Raw genomic sequence first — 18,855 nt, 5'->3', positions numbered from 1 at the left:
GGGTCACTGCAGTGACGGTCTGGGGCTGTCTACAAACGTTCCTTCTCAGCTGTATTTTTTCTTTGAGGGATCTTGAGAAGCAGGATGTCCCTCAGAAAGCCAGTGACATCCCTGTTACTCATGTTCTTACCCCTCCATGTGATGATCGTGGAGAAACTCACCTTCCTCATAATCATAACTGGAATAAACTAAATGATCAACAGCTTTTCCTCAATAGGTCAGACATGTGGTGTATTCCACCAACAAAAGTTTTCTAGTGTTAAGTATTAGATTTTCAAACGGAATTTGGAGAATAAACTGTTTTTCTCAGTCTTCTCTGAGAAGAGAAATCTAACTCACAGGCCTCTGTGCTGTTATGACTGGATGCTTTTTGCCATTATTTCTCCAGTCCTGACCAAAAAAACTCCTCTTTTTCTAGAGGGACCCATAAAACTTACATAGTGGCTTAGCTCAGAACTTTGAAATATACACCTCAAATGTCTCCAAGGGTGTATATATCATTTGAGTTCTAGTGGGACTGAGAAGGTCTCAATGTCAATGTATAAACACTCAGATTTTAATGGAAGGTTGTTTTTTTCTTTCTGTGATTGTCTTCAATGTCTCCATTACCTTCGGCTTTTTTTCCATGCTTGAATTGTACAATGATTTAAGAGCCCATTGATGTGGTGCTAGGTCATGCCAACCAGCACAATGTGCCAGTTGGCTTCACTTGGAACCTTACATGCTCTGCCTTGCTTTATTTCAATTTCAAATGTCTGAAATATCTATTTAAATTTTCTTTTGTTTTGAAGCTAAGTCCAGCTGGCAGTGATATATGAGCCATTATCTGGGAACTCCCACCACAACTAATATGTCAAAGTGAGTTACCAGATATAGTTAGTACCCCACCAGGTAATGATGATAGGTCTCAGCAGCTTTAGCGGGCTATGCAGACAGCCCAAACAAGTAAATCTTTCACAGTACAAGAGACTGGGCCTTTCCACCACAGGCAATTGGATCTGCTCTGAGTTCTTATATTTATAGCACTGTTGTTACTAGCTCAGCTGTGGATTTCCTGAATACACACACACACACACACACACACACACACACACACACACACACACACACACACACACATCACATACACTGCTGAGTCCATTTTGTGTTGCTCATATGTTTACATGTTTAGTGATGACTATTTGGGCTTGGATCACCTGTTGTGGGGCTCGCTGGTTAAGATCTCATATAGTTCTTTCAGGGAACTCAAGTTTCCCAACACCCACACTGGAGAGCTCACCACAGTCTGTAAATCTAGCTTCAAGGGGGACCTTCTGACACCCCTCAACTCTACAGGTACCTGAACTCAAGTGCACATACCCACTCATATACAATACATAATTTAAAAAACCCAAATCTTTTTTTAAAAAATCCTTCCTTATCTGGGCAGTGGTAGCACACACCTTTAGCCCCAACACTCAGGAGACAGAGGCAGGCAGATCTCTGTGAGTTCGAGGCCAGTCAGAAGTACAAAGAGAGTTCTAGGATAGCCAGAGATACATAGAAAGACCCTGTTTCAAAAAAATAAAAAAGGGGGGAGGGAATCCTTCCTTAAACGTAATTGGAAAATCAGAAAGTTTTAAAGCGATACTAAAGTTGAGAAATGATGCAAGGCTATGGAAAGGAGAATGTCTGGCGTGGGAGGCACACTGGAAACAGATGCTGAGGGAATGACCCAGTGGCCCCTGAAATGCTGTCACTGTCTTCTACTTATCCTTTTCTTTTCAATCAATAAAGCCTTTTGTTAAGGCTGTCCTCTACCCTGGCTTCTTCCTGCTGTGAGCTGGGAAAGCAGGACTTCCTTCCACCAGCTTTCAGATGCTGGGGTGTGGATGCATGGTCATGAGGTGAGTCACAGGTCACTCACAGTCTCCACTCCAGGCAGACAGGATCATCCACTAACAAGAACTTCTTTAGGATACTTAAAACCAGGACACATGACTCAGTGGAATAAGATTATCCCCACACGGAGTTTGGGGAACTTTGCCCAAATTTAACATTTTTTTTTTTTCATCTGACCTTAGCACATCACCACCCTTGCTAGTTAAAACACTCACACAGATCCCCGGGGAAGAAATCGTCATATAATTAAGGTTAGGTGTGGTTGACAGACAGTCATATTCCTGTATGTTAGGGAGTGAATTAGCCAGGCTTTTGCTCAAGCTTTCTTGCCAGGGAACGGAAACAGCAAACACAGTGCCTGGAGATGGCTAAAAGGAAAACAGTCTAAAGTATGCATGTCTTTGGGAACACAGTATTGCACTGAGCCATCTTTCAAGACTCCCTTTGCCTTCATAAGACCAAACTGGTCAATAATTCCATAGGTGCTGCCATTATCAGGGTCTAACATTTATTAAAGGCTCCTAGGACTGTGACGTTGTCACACTTCATCTGCCTTCAAGGGTTCCATTTTCAACCGAGAAGAGTTATTGATCTACTGGATAATCTCTGATGCAAAGCCACTGATAGAGTACATCAAAGATCTGAATAAATGCTAACCCTGGACATTATGTCCTTTATCAAGACTACAGTAAACCTTAGTCATTCAAAAATTTATGTGCCAAGATTTTTTTTATTTAAGTAGAAACCGATGCCTGAAAGAGTTGCCAGGCTCAGTAGCTAAGTGTGAACTGGCTAGGTCACGCAAGGCATTTTCACTAAGGAGTTTAATGTATTCCTTTAGTTATTCCAAGAAAAGTTTCTAAACTGTGCTGGGTACTATTGCTGGATGCCACAAAGTCACACTTAGCAAGTCAGACAAAGCGCTTGCCTTCAAGATAAAACAGTCTACTATGTCGGCAACGAACCTAAGACCTTACAGATTTCCATAAAGGTTCGGAAGGGTTATTAAGTGGGCTAAAACGCTGGGAGTCAGGGAAACAGTGAGGAGAGGTCTACTGCTTGTTAGAGGAAGTTCCTGCAAAGAGCTGGCAGGAAGTTGAGACTTTGAGGACAGTAAAGTGCACGGATAAGGGTAGGGCCAAGGATGTTTCATTAGGCCACAAGAGACACAATAGAAGTTTTAAAAAAATCTCAAAGACATTGGTCACTATTAATGCTACTACTAGAGTGGAGAAAATGGAACTCAAAGCAATGTTGAACCTGAGGAAGGATGCTGAGCTTCCAACACAAGAGAAGGAAGCTCACGCAGGTTGTGTCTCTACCCTAGCACTCACGTCTTATCTCAGTCCTCCTCCTTTGCCTACTGCTGCCTCTGGTGGCCGTTAAGTTGAATGCATATATTTTCTCTGCTGTTACTTTTCCATTCCAATTTTGTTTCTCAAATCGTCATGAAATCCCCTGAGAGCAGACTGTGTGTGGCACTTCTCTGCATCCAGAGAGCCTGCTTTCCCAGGTGGCAACAGGAAACTGGTAGATATTTGGGGTGACAGTGAGAGGATGTGAAGGTCATGATTGGTTTCGACTACAGTTAGAGTCAGTAATTTTAGAATTGTATACTTTTATACTGCCTTCAGTAGTTGATATAAGCAGTGTTTGCCGTAAGGAGAATGTTCTAACTCACTGAAAGGGGGTCAAAGACTGAAGAAATGGAAGTGGTATATAGTTATTACTATTTTCTTTTAGTTCAGCTAGAAGACACAGTAACTGACTGCTAGGTTTCTTCCTTGTCTAGACAATAATTGTACATGAATTATTTCTTATAAAATAACATTCATATCACTTTCAACCTGGAGATTAATCCCTGTGAGATTCTTTCGGCATTCAGGTATTTGTCAATCACCCAGGATTTCCCAGGCATGCTAATTACAGCAGAGCCCTCATATAATTTTCAATTGAGCCAATGATTTTCTTTAAAAAGAAAAAAAAAGGAACACACTACCATCAAAAGAGCATAATTTAGTTACCATCTAAAGCAAACCACTACGGGACACTTTCTATCTGGCGAGGGCCTTGAAATACCAAACAATCCCAAGATCCCACAGTGAGACATTGGTTGCACTGCGGGTTGATGTCACAGGCTTGGCCAGTAACTCCTTGAATTAGATTCCAATCCCTCTGTTTTCCAACCCATACTTATTTCCAGAATTACTAGTAATAATTACTAAGACACAATACGTTTTAAAGCAAAAGGCAATGGCGTGTAACTAGTCGCTGCAAATGGATTCCTCTAAAAGTACGTGAACGCTTTGAGTCAAAGCGATTCTCGTGAAGCAAATGCTTACCCTCACCCCACCGCCACCTCCATCCCAGTTCGGGGGTTGTAGCTATAACACTGAGTGTGATGTGTTTGGAGGTCAGGTCTTGGGGAAGTGATTACGTCCAGATGAGGACATGAGGGTGGAGTCTTCAAGATAGAATTCAATCCTTGTTACCCCCAAGAAAACACTCCCCTTCTGATATTGTTAAGGAACTGAATAGGCCCACACTCAGGCTCTAAAGCTCCCCAGTTTCCAGGCTATGAGAGATACAGTTCTGTAACTCACAGTCTGAGAGAGTGGATGATGGCAACCTGAATGGACTGAGACAGCAGCAGAGTTTACATATGAAAATATTGACACTCGGAGACGTCACCCCTGCAAAAATAAATTCTAATCTGTGAGCAGCTGTACTTTCCCTTTTCTCGTTCTTTAAGGAGAATTTTAATTTCCTTTACTAAAACACTATTTTTCAATGTCAGACTTCTTACGTTGGGCACATTGGCATCCCCCTCTCTTCTGTTTATTTTGGTATCTTCAGAATGCCTTGTTTACTGGCAGATACTAAGATGCCCTTGCCTCTGTGTTTTATTGTGATGGACAGCTAGCTCTGTTCCCTAGGGCTTCTCTGCTAGAAGCATTTTGGCCTTTCGATCTAAAATAAAAACATGCAAGGCAGTCTAAGTCACACTCTATTCTAAGAGCTCAAATACCTTTTAACTATTACTTGTTTTTTAATTCCAGGAGAAGAGCCTTCTCTGCTTCACTAGTTCTGTCCTTCCAAGGGCTGAGTTTATTCATTAACTGTGGACATCTTACTCATTGCAGTCTGATCCCAGGAGTGTTTTTCTTAGGGCTGTTTTTTTTTTGTTTTGTTTTTTTTTTTAAAAAAAAAAACAGCTTTTAAAGCAACATTTTAAAATGTAACAAATAAAATAATTACCTTAAAAACTGACCTGGAGCACATTGATCCACATGATATTGCCAGTTCCGACCGGCAATGCCATTCAGGATTAATGTTAAGCCTTTTATAAAGTGGAAACAGTCTTCGCAAAGGAAGGGTGTCCAGCAGCAGCACACACCTCACCCAGAGCTGTCCGCGGAGGGAGCAGTCTCCTCAGGGGACCACACACCTGGAATACCCGGAGTTTAGAAAGCTTCTAAAATCTGATTCAGAGTTTATTCTTTTCCTAGAATTGTGTCTTCCTTGGTGGTTTCTTTCTTTCTTTTTAAAAAATCTTTTGGTATTTCCCAAAATGCTCAGACATAAAAAAGAAAGAAAAAAAAAGAAGAGGAAGAAAGAAAACTCACTGAATAAATATTGAGTAATGTGACTTTTAGTTTTTAGACATGTGGCAACCAAATTAGTTAACACAAAGCAAATGAGCTGGGAATAATTGAATTTTCATAGCCTGGATTTAGCCTTTGGCCTTCTTTTTTCCTGTGTTTTCGAAAATACTAATTTCTGGTGAGGTTGCTTACAAAAGTTATGAATTCCTTACCTATTTGAGTGCTGGCATCTGCTTGATATTTGAATATTTATTTTCCAAAGCGAACTTTAGAAAGAGAAATTGGCTCAGTAAAAAGCCAGTAATTAACTAAGAGCCAGAGTGTCCCCAGTGGAGTGTCTGGGACAAACTAGGGATTTCCTTATGCTTTGTTGGGTCTACCACCCTGTCTTTCTTCCTACTGATGTTTACAGCTTTTATGAATGAGTCTTGTTCGCTTCCAGCTACACACTCACCCAATGTGATCAAAACGTGGTCACCATGTCGAAAGTGTCTTGTGACTTCCCTGTAGCTATTCTGTGAATGGATGGCTCCCTACCCAGGGCGATCAGAAGGCAAAGGGCTCAGCACAACGGTCGAACTAGTTCATTTCCAAGGAGAAATCACGCCTACAATGGCAGCCACACAACCTCTTACACATATTTTCCCTGTGCCCCACTGGCTGCCCAGGGTGCATTCCTGAAGGCCTCAGGCAACCTTGAGAACTGAGTCTTCCTCTCTCTTCTGGTTGCTTTGAAAAGAGGCTCAGAGAAGTGAAGCACGAAGTCCAAGGTCACCGAGAATACTGGGTAGGACGACAGGAAAACAGTGATCTGGGGTTCTAAGCCGGGATGCTTCCTGCTCTGTTCCACTGCATCTCCTCCATTACAGTTAGGTGGACCTGATTGAGGACTCAGAAACTGAGGGTACTGTACATATCTAACCCCAGATCTTTATGTCTCTGTCAAAGAGAAGGTGCTCTATCGGATAACTCAATATCTAGAATGTATTATCATTATTGTTGTTGCTTTGTTGTAATTTGGTGGTTCTGGAGATCAAACCTAGAACCTTATACACATTCTACATAGCCCCAGAACAAGTTAGAGTTCTGATATAGGACTGCATAGGAAGGTTTGTTTGGATTGGATTCCCTCAGGAGTTCTCATCAGAAATGCCTTAAGAGACACATCTTGAGAATTAAAGCACATAAAAGTGATATGAGTTGTGTTAACATTTTAGCACTGTGGAGATACATTTGCCTTACAGAGAAGATGAAAGATTTAAAACAATACCAACCTTAGTACGGTACCTCATAGTTTTAGTGCTTTCTGTTTCCAAGGAAGGTTGGCTGTAACGAGAAAGCTACAATTTGAGATTATATACAGAACCACAGGCTCACCTTTTTAGTCAGAATCATTCAAAATAAAATTCTTAAAAGATTAAATGTGCGTGTGTGTGTGTGTGTGTGTGTGTGTGTGTGTGTGTGTGTGTGTGTGCCTGTGCTTGTAAGTACAGGTGTCTGTGGACATGTAGAAGCCAGAGGAGGGCATCAGACTCCCTGGAGCTCAAGTTATGGGTAGTTATTATGTGCGTGCTTCAACTCTGGCCTTACGCAAGAAAAGTATGTGCTGTTAACCACAGAGCCATTTCTCCAGGCCCCCTTTCGTGTCTTTAGAACATTCTTTTTATTTTCTTGAAAGAATAATCACATTTTGTGTGTTTTAATATTATTTTTGCAAGACTTAGACTGGTGCCTGACTAAAAACAAACTAAATCCATGCCAACTTGACAGTAAAAGGAAAAGTACACCTGCCTAATTTCACCATATGGTGTGGGCCTGGCAGCTCTAAGGTGATCATTTACCTATAATGACTGAATAGTTGTGTATTTGTCAGAGCCCTCGTCTCTCTGCACAGTGGATGAGAATCAGTGTTGAGGGACCATGATGTTAAGAAAGGGTAGGCATGCTACTAAACCTGGCTTTGGTCATTGTGATAGTGAAGCTCCATATGCTTTGCAACCGTGTCTCCAGCTAAGTGGTATCTGAGCCACTTAACAGGGCACATGTTAGAAGGACGCTGCTGCCCTGATTTCAGTTAAAGCTGAGTGTACCCAAGGAAACACAGACAAACACCACAGTTGTATTTCACTGCTTCTCATAGGCCTGGCTATCAAAGCAAAACAGCTTTTAGTGGCTTTTGCAATTATACTTCCTCTCAATTTTCTAAAGGTTACAGGGCCTGAACCACACAAATCCCATTAAAGTAAGTAGCTGTTGTGCAATATAAATTGCTTTGAAAACATTCTCCAGTGCCCATAAAGTGATCAGCGGTCCGCACTTCAGATCCGCTTGCCTGCCATGATTCCAACCCAGAGACAGATGACAAGCTTTGATGTGGTCGATGGTTTCTGCTACTGGAGTTGGCATTTTATCTTCTTGCATCAGATTTCTTCCCACATTGATGTGACTCAGGCACAGGGAACACATTTTTTACTGCGATTTTCTTCCTAAAATATATTTTTACTATACCTTTAAATTACATTGGGCTGACCATTGATCTTGGACCTCAGAGGTTTCTCCTACTGGACACAGCACAGCAGACGTTCAGAGACTGCGTGGGGGATGTAAGGTCTTAGCGAGTAGGGATTGCCGTGGCTGCCTGGTCCTGATACTTGAAGGGATAGTTTTCTGCTTTCTGCACACTACTTCCAGGGCAATGCCAGCCATCTCATGCAGAATGCAGAGGAAACTTTACGGTACAGCCAGGGTGGGTGAGCATTATTGTTTTTTTTCGAGCCATGTGTGAATACACAATTTCTCCTGCAAGGGTTTCTGACCCCTTTTCCTTGTGAAGCATTTCATCTCTAACCCACTGAAAACATCGCCCTTTAGCATTTCTGTCATGTATGTGTTCCCAATTATTTAAATCACTCAATCATCTCAAAGCTGCTTTTCACCTAAGAGGTGAAAATGAAGGGCTGAGCCTCGCATTTACAAAGCAACGAGACCCCAAGGCTTTTCCTCTGTCTAGATCTTAAGAAGGCACACTATAAAAGATTTATTTTTCCTACTGTATTTAAAATTATCCAGAAACAAAGACATTCCTGGCCTAATTAGTTGTTTTGCACTATTAAAAGAATCATCACAATTCAGGAATCACCAAGTCCTTTAGACACCAGTGTGGTGGTATTGTGTTCCCCGAAATATTGTGCACGCTAATAAACTTATCTGGGGTCAGAGAACAGAACAGCCACAATATTAAACATAGAGGATATGGAGTGCTAGCACACGCCTTTAATCCTAGCATTCCAGAGGCAAAGATCTACCTGGGTCTCTGTGTGTTCAAGGATACAGCCAAGCATGGTGACTCATGCTTTTAATCCCAGAAAGTGAGCCTTTAATCCCAGGGAGTAATGGCAGAAAGCAGAAAGGTATATAAGGCGTGAAGACCAGAAACTAGAAGCTTTTGGCTGGTTAAGCATTCAGGCTTTCGAGAAGCAGTTCAGCTGAGATTCATTTGGATAAGGACTCAGAGGCTTCCACTCTGAGGAAACAGGATCAGCTGAGGAACTGGCGAGGTGAGGTAGCTGTGGCTTGTTCTGCTTCTCTGATCTTCCAGCATTCACCCCAATAACTGGCCTCAGGTTTGATTTTATTAATAAGACCCTCTAAGATTCATGCTACACACCAGGATTCTAATTCTCTGGGCCCTGCTTCTACATGATAGTATAGGTCTAACTCTTCCAACCTTTGCTGTCAGCTCATCTGGGCTTCCTGTATCTCTTCCACAGTATTGATTGAATGCACAATGGCGAGAATATCCACCTGGAAAGAATTGGACCATAATTTTTACATAGTATTTGATAAAATACTTACATATGCACGGGGATTTGGAAAGGGATAGGTCAATATGGAACGAAATTATTGGCCAAGTCTTAACACAGGTGGTAAAATGCGAGATGTCTTTCCTATGACACATCAAGTTTAATGTGTCCCTTAAAATGAAAAAGAAGTATGCCCATATGTTTCCTGGGGAAAAGATTGAAGATGGGGTATTCTTTTGTGTGAAAATAACCAGAGATACTGAAGAAGGCATCTGAATAAGAAAGCACAGAATACCCGAAGCAAACAGCCTACTCAAATGAACATGGCTTCATTTTTAATGCGCATTCCAGCAAGAATAGTATATGACACATTGATTCTTGTTCACAGACCCTCCTTATAATATCTTTATAACAGCTAGCATGATGAAACGTTTCCCATGAATAATTTCCCCAGGTAGCAGTCTATTCGCCTTGTGGACGCTTTCTTGTTTGTCTATGGCACAGCATGAATATTGCCATTCGCATGCAAGAATGGAGTGGAATTAGGTGTCTTGGCCTCCAGCTTTGTCTAGAAATCTCAAATTTTCATTATTATTTTGGGCAAATCACTCTGTTCTTCTAGGTCCCTACCTCATCTGCAAAATGAGAGGGATGGATTAGGTAATTTTTTTGTGTTTTATTTGGTGCAAGCATTTTATGATTCATCATCCCTTGGATTTACATGATTTTAATAAAATGTATCCACAATTCGTGGTTATTATGTGTGCTAAGGTCCCAATCCCTTCAGAATGCTAAAGAATAATGCCCATCCCATCATCCATTTGGATACTAGTGCCTACGGACCACATCTTTCTAAATTCCCCTTCACTGTGGCTGCCCTCCACAGAAAGATGACCCTCCCGCTCTGATAAACGCCCACTGCTTTCCTTCCTTGTGTTCAACCAGAGCCCCAAGTCTGACAAATGTATGTATCACATGTTTTTCAAGAGCCCTGAATTTGTAAACTTTGCCAGTATTTACTTATCCTCTCCTGTTGTGGAAGACACCGTACCGGGGCCTGTTCCTCAGTGGTAGGGAAACCTCTCAGACTGTGAGTAGTGAGCAAAGACAGATGAGCCAAAGGGCTGCCCTGCATGCTGTCTCTGCTGCCTACTCATTGTCTCTTTCCATTTGACTTGGGCTTTGAAGGACATTGGCCAGAGCCAGACTCCTGGGACTCTTGTTATTTGCATGTCATGTTATTTTCTCACCTTCAACGTGATCTGAACTGATGTTTTCATTTGTTAAAAACAACAAGACCTTCACTGGGAAGCTCTTGCTGGAATCACTTGAGATCATCATAGCTATTTATCCCCTGTCATAAACTATAATCCTCCATTTCCCTTACTCCCTCGTCAGGGGAGTTGGTGGTTTTTATGGTGGACAGTCAGTGGAATTTCAACGAACAGTGGGAGATTTCAAAGAACTACCGAGTGATTATGTGGCAGGTTGTGGCACCAAGAACAAGACATGAAATATTCTTGACCTTGATCAGAGCTTGGCAGTACAAGGAGAAACAGGATCACAAAACAGAACAAAGGATTTGGAGCTTGTGATTATACAGGAGAAAGAATTTTCTTGAGTGAAGAAAAATCAGAGTATTTACTTAATCTGGGGCTTTCTTTATATGAGAAAAATATTAACTTGTAGTCTGATTGGTCTCAAATTTAGAAGAGTATAGAAGCTAAGGACTTTTTGCAGATTCATGTTTAATGGAAACATGAAATTTCATGACAAGGTACTGGTCTCAAAGTCCCTGAAGACTCAGAGATACCCAAAGAGCTAGGCGTATTGAGCTGTGGATAAGAGATCTGGGGGTGGGGAGAGAAGACAATAAGAATAATACAAATGTTTTCAAACAGTTGAACAGGGAGGAGATTGTACGTGCAAGAGAAGTGCTAAAAGACTTTAGGTCCTACATGTCTGAATTATAGTGTTGATGTTATTGTCCATTAATTTTCCTAATAGGTAAACAGTGTCAGTTATGAATGTTCTAGGCCTGGAGAGACCTTAGAAATTATGATTCAAATAATGAATCATCAAAATGTGGCTGCTTTGATAATTTCAGTAGAGTGTAATGGTAGCTCCATCAAGGTGCCATAAGTATCAAAAATAAAGAGGATTAAAGGAGCTCATGTATCAGTCAGAGAACAGCAGCCAACAGTCTCTTTCTTAGAGAAATTGGGTAGGATCTTACACATTTTTTTTCTATAGAAACATTTCTGAGGACAAGAGAAGTTTCATGTTTCCCATGGAATAAACTTCAGCCAGTGTTTATTGTATCTTGGCCTTTAATTACCAAGGACAATATATAGTGTCTATTCTAAGTCCTGAAGAAGCTGGAGGGAGAAGGAGTCTCAGAGTGTGAAGATAGTAGTCTTGGCCATCAGGCACCTAGAGATCTGCCCTGCAGGAGTCCTAGGTCTAACCTGTACCTTGAACCAAAACATAAATCTAGAACAGGCTCTAATTTATTAGTTTGTGGTAACAATAATATTACGTCTGAGGTGGATGTTGATGAGACATCTTAATTCTTGCTAGCAGCTTTGTTGATAGTGTTGTGTGTGTGTTTAGTCACAGAAAATCAAGATTAGATGTGCTGGAAACAAAGAGCTGAGAGCTCCTTTTTGTTGAAGAAGGAGAAAAATATACAACCTCTCTTTTCCCATCATCTTTACTCCATGTAATTTTGGGGGAGAGCTGAGTCTCTCTGGTCAGAAGCTAATGCACAGCATGTGTCATAAAGGAATGCATCGGCGATGAGCCATATATGCTCTGGGAAGTTCAAGTGTCTGGACAATGGGTTGATGGTGATATTAGCACAGTTGGTCAACCACTTGGTTTCCACACTCAATAGTTCTTGTCCTGGGGCTGGGTAGGGCTTCAAGACAGGCCCATGTAACTCTCTAATGGGGGCATGCTGCTTGTTGAATGATTAGCAAACCAAGATGGCTTTGGATAATTCATAGCAAACCCAAGACAGACCCCAGCAGGTAAAAATTCAGTGATGTAATTTTCCAAAGGTTCCTCCAATCCACACGACCCTATGATTCAATATAGAATGCAACATTTCACTATTTCAGGAAACAGCTCCCCATTCTTGTGTTTTCTTAGGGTGAGTCCCAAGCCAATGGTTGCTTGGGTTCCTGGTATTGTTCCTGACATTAACCTTGATCTAAGCTGAAGCCTTCTTGGACAACAGCATGGAGTTTTTAGTGAATATTGTTTTGAGTCACTGCTTCAAAGAGAAAGCATGTTAAAATGGAAATCCTTCTGGTTGGTTTTGAACAGTTTCATTTCTGTAAATGTGAACTTGTGACCTTGGGTCTGTGCTTTGGAGAGGAGCCAGGAAGCAGCTGGTATAATTGGTAATAAAACTGTATGAGTGAACATCATATTGTGTAAGGGAATAAGATAAAATGTGATTTACTTTTATTTTTCCATCTCTAGTGAAATATAGAGAATAGAGACAAGCATGAGATTTTTCCTTTAGCCCTCTTGTATGAAACAAACTTCGAAAAGCATGCAAGTTATATTCTTCAGGCAACCATCTCAGGTCAAATCTTACATATAGATGCATTAATAAGGCACCAGAACTGAGGAGGATTCTTGACCCTTGCCAGGATTTGTATAAGAAAAGTAACGTTTAACGTTAGTATTTTGCTAGGGATATGAACAATCTCCCATTATAGAGAATGGTAAATCTAGGCCACCTGGGACCTCTGGAGTGGTATTCATTCCTTATCCCCAATCAATTTCATTCCAGATGATCAGCTGAACTCAGAGGAAAAGAAGAAGAGAAAGCAACGGAGAAACAGAACAACCTTCAACAGTAGCCAGCTGCAGGCCCTGGAGCGTGTCTTCGAGCGGACACATTACCCTGATGCTTTTGTGCGAGAAGATCTTGCACGTCGGGTGAACCTCACTGAGGCCAGAGTGCAGGTAACTCATACTTTGGGTAGCAGGTACCAAGTGTCCCCTCCACAGCAACCCATCTCTGAAGACTGTTTATGAATATAAGTTGTAGGTTTGGGATTGGAGCTGGTACTGAGAAGGGCTGTGAATATGAAGTAGGACGACAGGCTGCCTTTCTTTGAGTTGAATGGTATTTTTAAAAAAATCAAATAGAATGCCTTTAGGAAGGGTGAAATATGCCGTAGGGAAGGCTAGCTCCTTCCCATTGCTGTGAACCTTACACTTTGGTGTTCTATTATGCCATCCACTTGAGCGCCTGCCTCTGCACCCCCAATTTTCAACTTGAGCTCTAGAGTGGCCATGCCTAAGCTATTAACTCTCCCTCACCTGAGCTTTCTTCTCTAGCTTGGGAGAATATATAAACCTTCCAGCACCTTGTTCTGAGTAGTCATGATTATGAATGGTGATAAAGACTGGAGAGGAATATGAGAAATTAAGTTAAGAGCACACTCAAAGTAGATAACTTCTTATAGTCTCCAATGTCTCTATGAAACAAAGCAAGTCAAGGGGGGGTAGCGTAGTGGTGACTCCCCCAGTTGGAAGAGGAGTGTGAGAAGATTGTCTGCATGGGGAGACAGGCACTCCACCTCAAAGTTCTCCCCACGAGACAAGAAAGAATTGCAGTACGACGATGCAAGGAAAGACATCTAGGCCCTTTCTCTGGCCCCGAGGAAACTGAGACAGAATATTGAGGATACACCTCTGTGTTGGCTGTTAGGACTCATATGACAACACTATGATCCTGTTTTCTCCATCCCATCGTACTCACAGAACTGACATTAACCTCAGTGCACACCACCTCAGGTTGCTTTCTGCACACTGCTCTGAATTTCCTCTGCTTTCCTAACCTTCTACATCTCCTATTTCCACAACACCAGCCTGCAGTGAAATGAACAACTTTATATGAGTAAAACACACACACACACACACACACACACACACACACACACACACACACACACAAGCACAATCACACACTCACATGCACACACAAACCACACACACAAAACATACTCTTCTCTTTTTTAGCATTTTTTTTATTGTTTTTGTTTGTTTGTTTTGACCTTCGTTTTTTGTTTATTTATTTATTTGAGAGAGAGAGACAGAGAGGGAGAGAGACAAAGAGACAGAGAAACAGAGAGCATGAGGTTGGATAGATAAGGAGGCAGGGAGGACATGAGAGGAGTTGGAGAATGGGAAAGAATATGGTCAAAACATGTTGTATGTAAAAGAAATTAAAATAAATAAACTAGTAGCCCCTAGTGTCTTAGAGCACCATTTTGCAATAGTGCTTCAAATTTGAGGAAGGAAACATAGATAATACCATGGTGAAAATTGTTTTAAAAATGCAAATGGGTAACTTCTGAGTTGGGAGATTATCTTGTTCAACTACAACAGTTGAATGTTGTACACATACATACGTATATGCCCACATACATACACACATACATATACAAGGTGGGAGAGACAGGAAAATGGCATCTATGTATCTTCTGGGTGTCTACCATCTATCTCTTTTTTCCTTCCTTTTCCACCACACTACAAACCAATGCCTTCCATTGCTGTGAACATTTCCTAGGCAAGTGGCAAAGAATTGTTCCCCTGTGACTTTATTATTTCTTCATAAAGTCCCAGGCTTTCCTAGATCAAACTAATCCCCTAACTCTGGGACTCCATACTCAGGGCATTCATCATAACATGACAGGTACTGTATCAAGTTATCTCGATATGATACAGGTATTGTATCCAGTTATCTCGAGTGAGGGTCAACTCCCCTCACTAGGTGATGGAGTCCTCTTGTGTGGGGATAAGTTTTATTCAGCTTTTTAAAATTCATTTCCCCCTTTTCCTCAAATGCCTATTGAGCAACTGTGGACTTTTTAACCTGATTTGATTTGTTGGTGATAAATAAGACACTAACCCTCTTCTTAAGGATGACACAGTCTGGAACAGAGAGAAAAGACAATTAAACCATCAAATGATGCCATCATGAGATGATCCCCACAGTAAAGAAATCTGTAGGAATTATTGATAGAGTAGAAGAAATAATGATCCACTCTGCCCAAGGAAAAGGAAGGGACTATGCCCTTATTAACTGTACATTGTGAACCAACTCATAACTATTTGTAAGCATGTCAGTCATTTTTAATCAACTATGAGACAAAGTAACAAACAAATTAAATAACAGTTCAATGATAAATCCTTAGTATAGGATAGCTGGTATTTTTATCCAATTCTCTTAGACCTTAAAGTCTTTGCCTTTCACTACAACACTTCATGGAGGAAGTGATGTTACAATAAAATCTTGAATTTGATACTTGGACAGAGAGAAAGAATGCTGCCAGTAGAGGAAATGTCTGGTATAACTGTGTGTAGGTAGACAGTCACCTACTGCATCTGGGAGTCCTCTGGTAGCCCTGAGCTTAAGACACAGTAGAAAGCAATGTGGCTTTATGATAAAGAGAGAGCTAATTCTTGAATAGTGTTTTCTCTGTGTTAAGAAATTTTCATTTTACTCTCCAGTAGAAAGGCAGTAGATGGTATCGAGCAAGGCACCAGTTATATTTACATTTAAAGTACTAATTGTAACAGCGATGTGCTGATCACATTACAATGAAAGATCTGAGGACTGGGAAGGTAGGGAGGAGATATTTAATCTCACCTTTGCTGATTTCCATTCAGGTCCTGCATGCTACACAATTCCGTGGTATGTGGGGGGGGGGCAATAGTAACATGGTATTTTAGGCAAATGTCGTCCCTTAGAGTAATTTCTTCCCATATACTGTCATAATTTCTATGATTTGACTAAAATATTTGCTTTGCATTATTTCAGATATACTTACACATCCACCTTTAATAAATTTCGAGCTGCTTGAAACAGTCCTCTTCATCTCTTTCTTCCCAGCATTTAGTACAAGGCCTGCGCTCCAATGAGCACTCCACAAAGAGTTCTTGAATGAATATAAATGAATAGCTAAAATTCTATTGCAGTATAGGAGAATTGTATGGTCATGGGTTAGACATCCTTAGGTAAAAAAACCAGAACGTCAGTGTTGTAATCTCACTGGACATGTTCCTCAACTTTTAAGTAGAAATGATAAAACCCAATATGCAGAATTGTCATGCTAAGTAGAAACAGTGTGTGTAAGTCCCAATGTAGGTCACTAGTCCTGGGAGCAGTTTAATAAGTGATGAGTTTATCATTAGCTATTGCAGATGCTGTCAGGGCCACCCACATTCCTTGAGATGTGCAAATCAATGTCCTTCAATTGAATTCTCAGGGCTAGTGCCCATTTTTTTTTTTTCTGCTGGGAGTTTCTTTATAGACCATAAATAGGTTTCCATGTGTGGTTCAATACATTAGAAGTGCTAGAACCTTATAGGCAGGAATCAGTGTACAGATAGACCTTTGAGGGGAGAGGGACACCCCGGAACATCTGCCCTCCATTAGTCTTGGTTTCTTGACTCACCATTTGATTGAGCTCCCATAAGGGTTGCCAATTTGTTGGGGACTCTTTAGTGGTTCGTTTTCTTCTATTGCCACCTCACTCTCTGATGGTTTTTCCTGCACCTCTCATATGAATCATTTGCTTCTTAATCCTTGCCAGAAGGTGTGGGGGAGATAAAGGTTTTCTTTAAATAACAAACTCAATAAAGCAGGTGAAAAATTCTGCTTTGAAGAATTTTTTAAATGCCCTTAGAAAACCAGTGTATCCATTGCCAACATCTAATGAAATCCTCCTTTTATTGATTATAATTACAGCAGGGTTTATAACCTACATTTCCTTGTCTCATCTATTATTCATAGATACCATCTCTGGGTTCTTAATTACTAGAAGTATTTCAAGGTCCTTTAGTGAAGGGGATTAACATGGGGCTTTATACATGCTAAGCTCTACCACTGAAGTGTTCCACAGACATAGAGGTTTAACTCTGAATCACACAGCCCCTGGGGGAAGGATTACACTGCAATATTTCTATTGTTTTAGGAAGGATTCCAGACCCATCCCGTATCTTTCTTGGGATGGCATTGTGTAGTAAAATCAGCCAAAATTTGTAACCTACTTTTCTTTGTTTTTCCTCTCCCTCTTTCTATCTTTCTCCCCTCTCAATAATATTCTAGGTGTGGTTTCAGAACCGAAGAGCCAAGTTCCGCCGGAATGAGAGAGCGATGCTGGCCAATAAAAATGCTTCCCTCCTCAAGTCCTACTCAGGAGATGTGACTGCTGTGGAGCAGCCCATAGTACCTCGCCCTGCTCCTAGACCCACCGATTATCTCTCCTGGGGGACAGCCTCTCCGTACAGGTGAATGACTGGCCCACTGTCCCTTGCTCCACTTCCACATGCTTCTCAGCCATCCACCACTCTCAAGGCTGCTTTTGCAGCTGGTTGACATTCCTTACTGGGTTAACCTCTTCAGAGACATTCAACTTGCTGACATCCCCACATTTTTACAGGAGATTGCTAGTTGCCCCAGGAGCAGGGTTTGGGGCAGAAGAGAGAGGGGCAACCATCAGCAATCTCCTCTTGGACTCAGGAATTCTTGCCAAGGTTGCAAAACTGGGAAAGAATATAAAAGAACAGATCCTTTGAAAACCGTATCCAGTGCCCCTCTTGGAACCATTCTAAAACAAAACTATCCCATTTAGGACACATTTGCTGTATTATGGTCAAGTAGAGAATCAATGTGTAATGCTCCAATTGTAGGACTAAAGGCACTCTTCACAAAAAAACTGATTTTGAATTTAAAGGAAAGGAAGGAGGGAGGGAGGGGTGAAGGGAGGGAGAAGGAGGGAGACATGGAGGGAGGGAGGAGAGGAAAACTCAGCAACAGAAAAGTTCAATCACTTTCATGGCCCTAGTTCTTTGGTAATGGATAAGGCTTTCTTAAGACCCCCAAATGCCTTCCTAGTCTATTTGTAATTCTTATATATTACAATGTTTATCCCACTCTCTTTTTCCTTCTTCTCTCTCTGTGGTATGCTTCTTTCTCTCTCACTCTGTGTGGTATGCTTTAAATAAGAAAAAAAATACACTAAACTTTTATATTAAAAAGGGAATGTTTGAAACAGAAAATTACAGAGGACAATTCCAGTCTCTATTTGGAGACTTTTACCCTCCATCCAGGATGCTGTTCAGAAAGCATAGGTTGGTGCAATCACATCTAGGATTCCTGTGCTTAGCATATGATCAGGCTTGTGTGTTCTTCTTTAAACCTGGGAGACACCACCAGGTCAAGGCTATATATTCTGTCTGGCTGATTTCTATGGAAGAACTATGCGCATGCTTATTTTTTTATTCTTAAAGCTAATTCTTGACCTAAGGAGGGGTTTAAAACTGGTTACAGGAAATTGGGCCCAGCTAAAGATGTGAAATGCACATTTGGGAAACATGAGTACTTTGCCACAGTTGGTAGGTGTCATTAAATCTCAAAGCCTCACCTAAATGGTCTTTCTGGTCCAAATAATTTCTTCAGAGAAATACCATAAGAGGAGCATTTGGGAGTTTTGGGTACATTTCTTATGAAATTAACCTGAATTTACCTGATCTCA

General features: G+C 41.1%; 1 protein-coding gene across 3 annotated transcripts in view; it reads left to right on the top strand.

The window, feature by feature from the left end:
• Prrx1 (paired related homeobox 1) overlaps window positions 1–18,855 on the top strand; it is a 67,700-nt gene that overhangs the window by 37,533 nt on the left and 11,312 nt on the right. For all 3 annotated transcript variants that reach the window (XM_052737418.1, XM_052737419.1, XM_052737420.1), the window contains exons 2-3: window positions 13,095–13,270; window positions 17,427–17,608. In XM_052737418.1, coding sequence (XP_052593378.1) covers window positions 13,095–13,270; window positions 17,427–17,608 — 358 coding nt within the window. The remainder of the gene's footprint in view (window positions 1–13,094; window positions 13,271–17,426; window positions 17,609–18,855) is intronic.

The sequence above is a fragment of the Peromyscus californicus genome, unplaced genomic scaffold (assembly GCF_007827085.1).
Source record: "Peromyscus californicus insignis strain IS unplaced genomic scaffold, ASM782708v3 Scaffold_14__1_contigs__length_90479793_seg_2, whole genome shotgun sequence".
Taxonomy (NCBI): Eukaryota; Metazoa; Chordata; class Mammalia; order Rodentia; family Cricetidae; genus Peromyscus; species Peromyscus californicus.
Note: the sequence above shows the minus strand (reverse complement) of the source record. Positions and strands in the feature narration are given on the sequence as shown.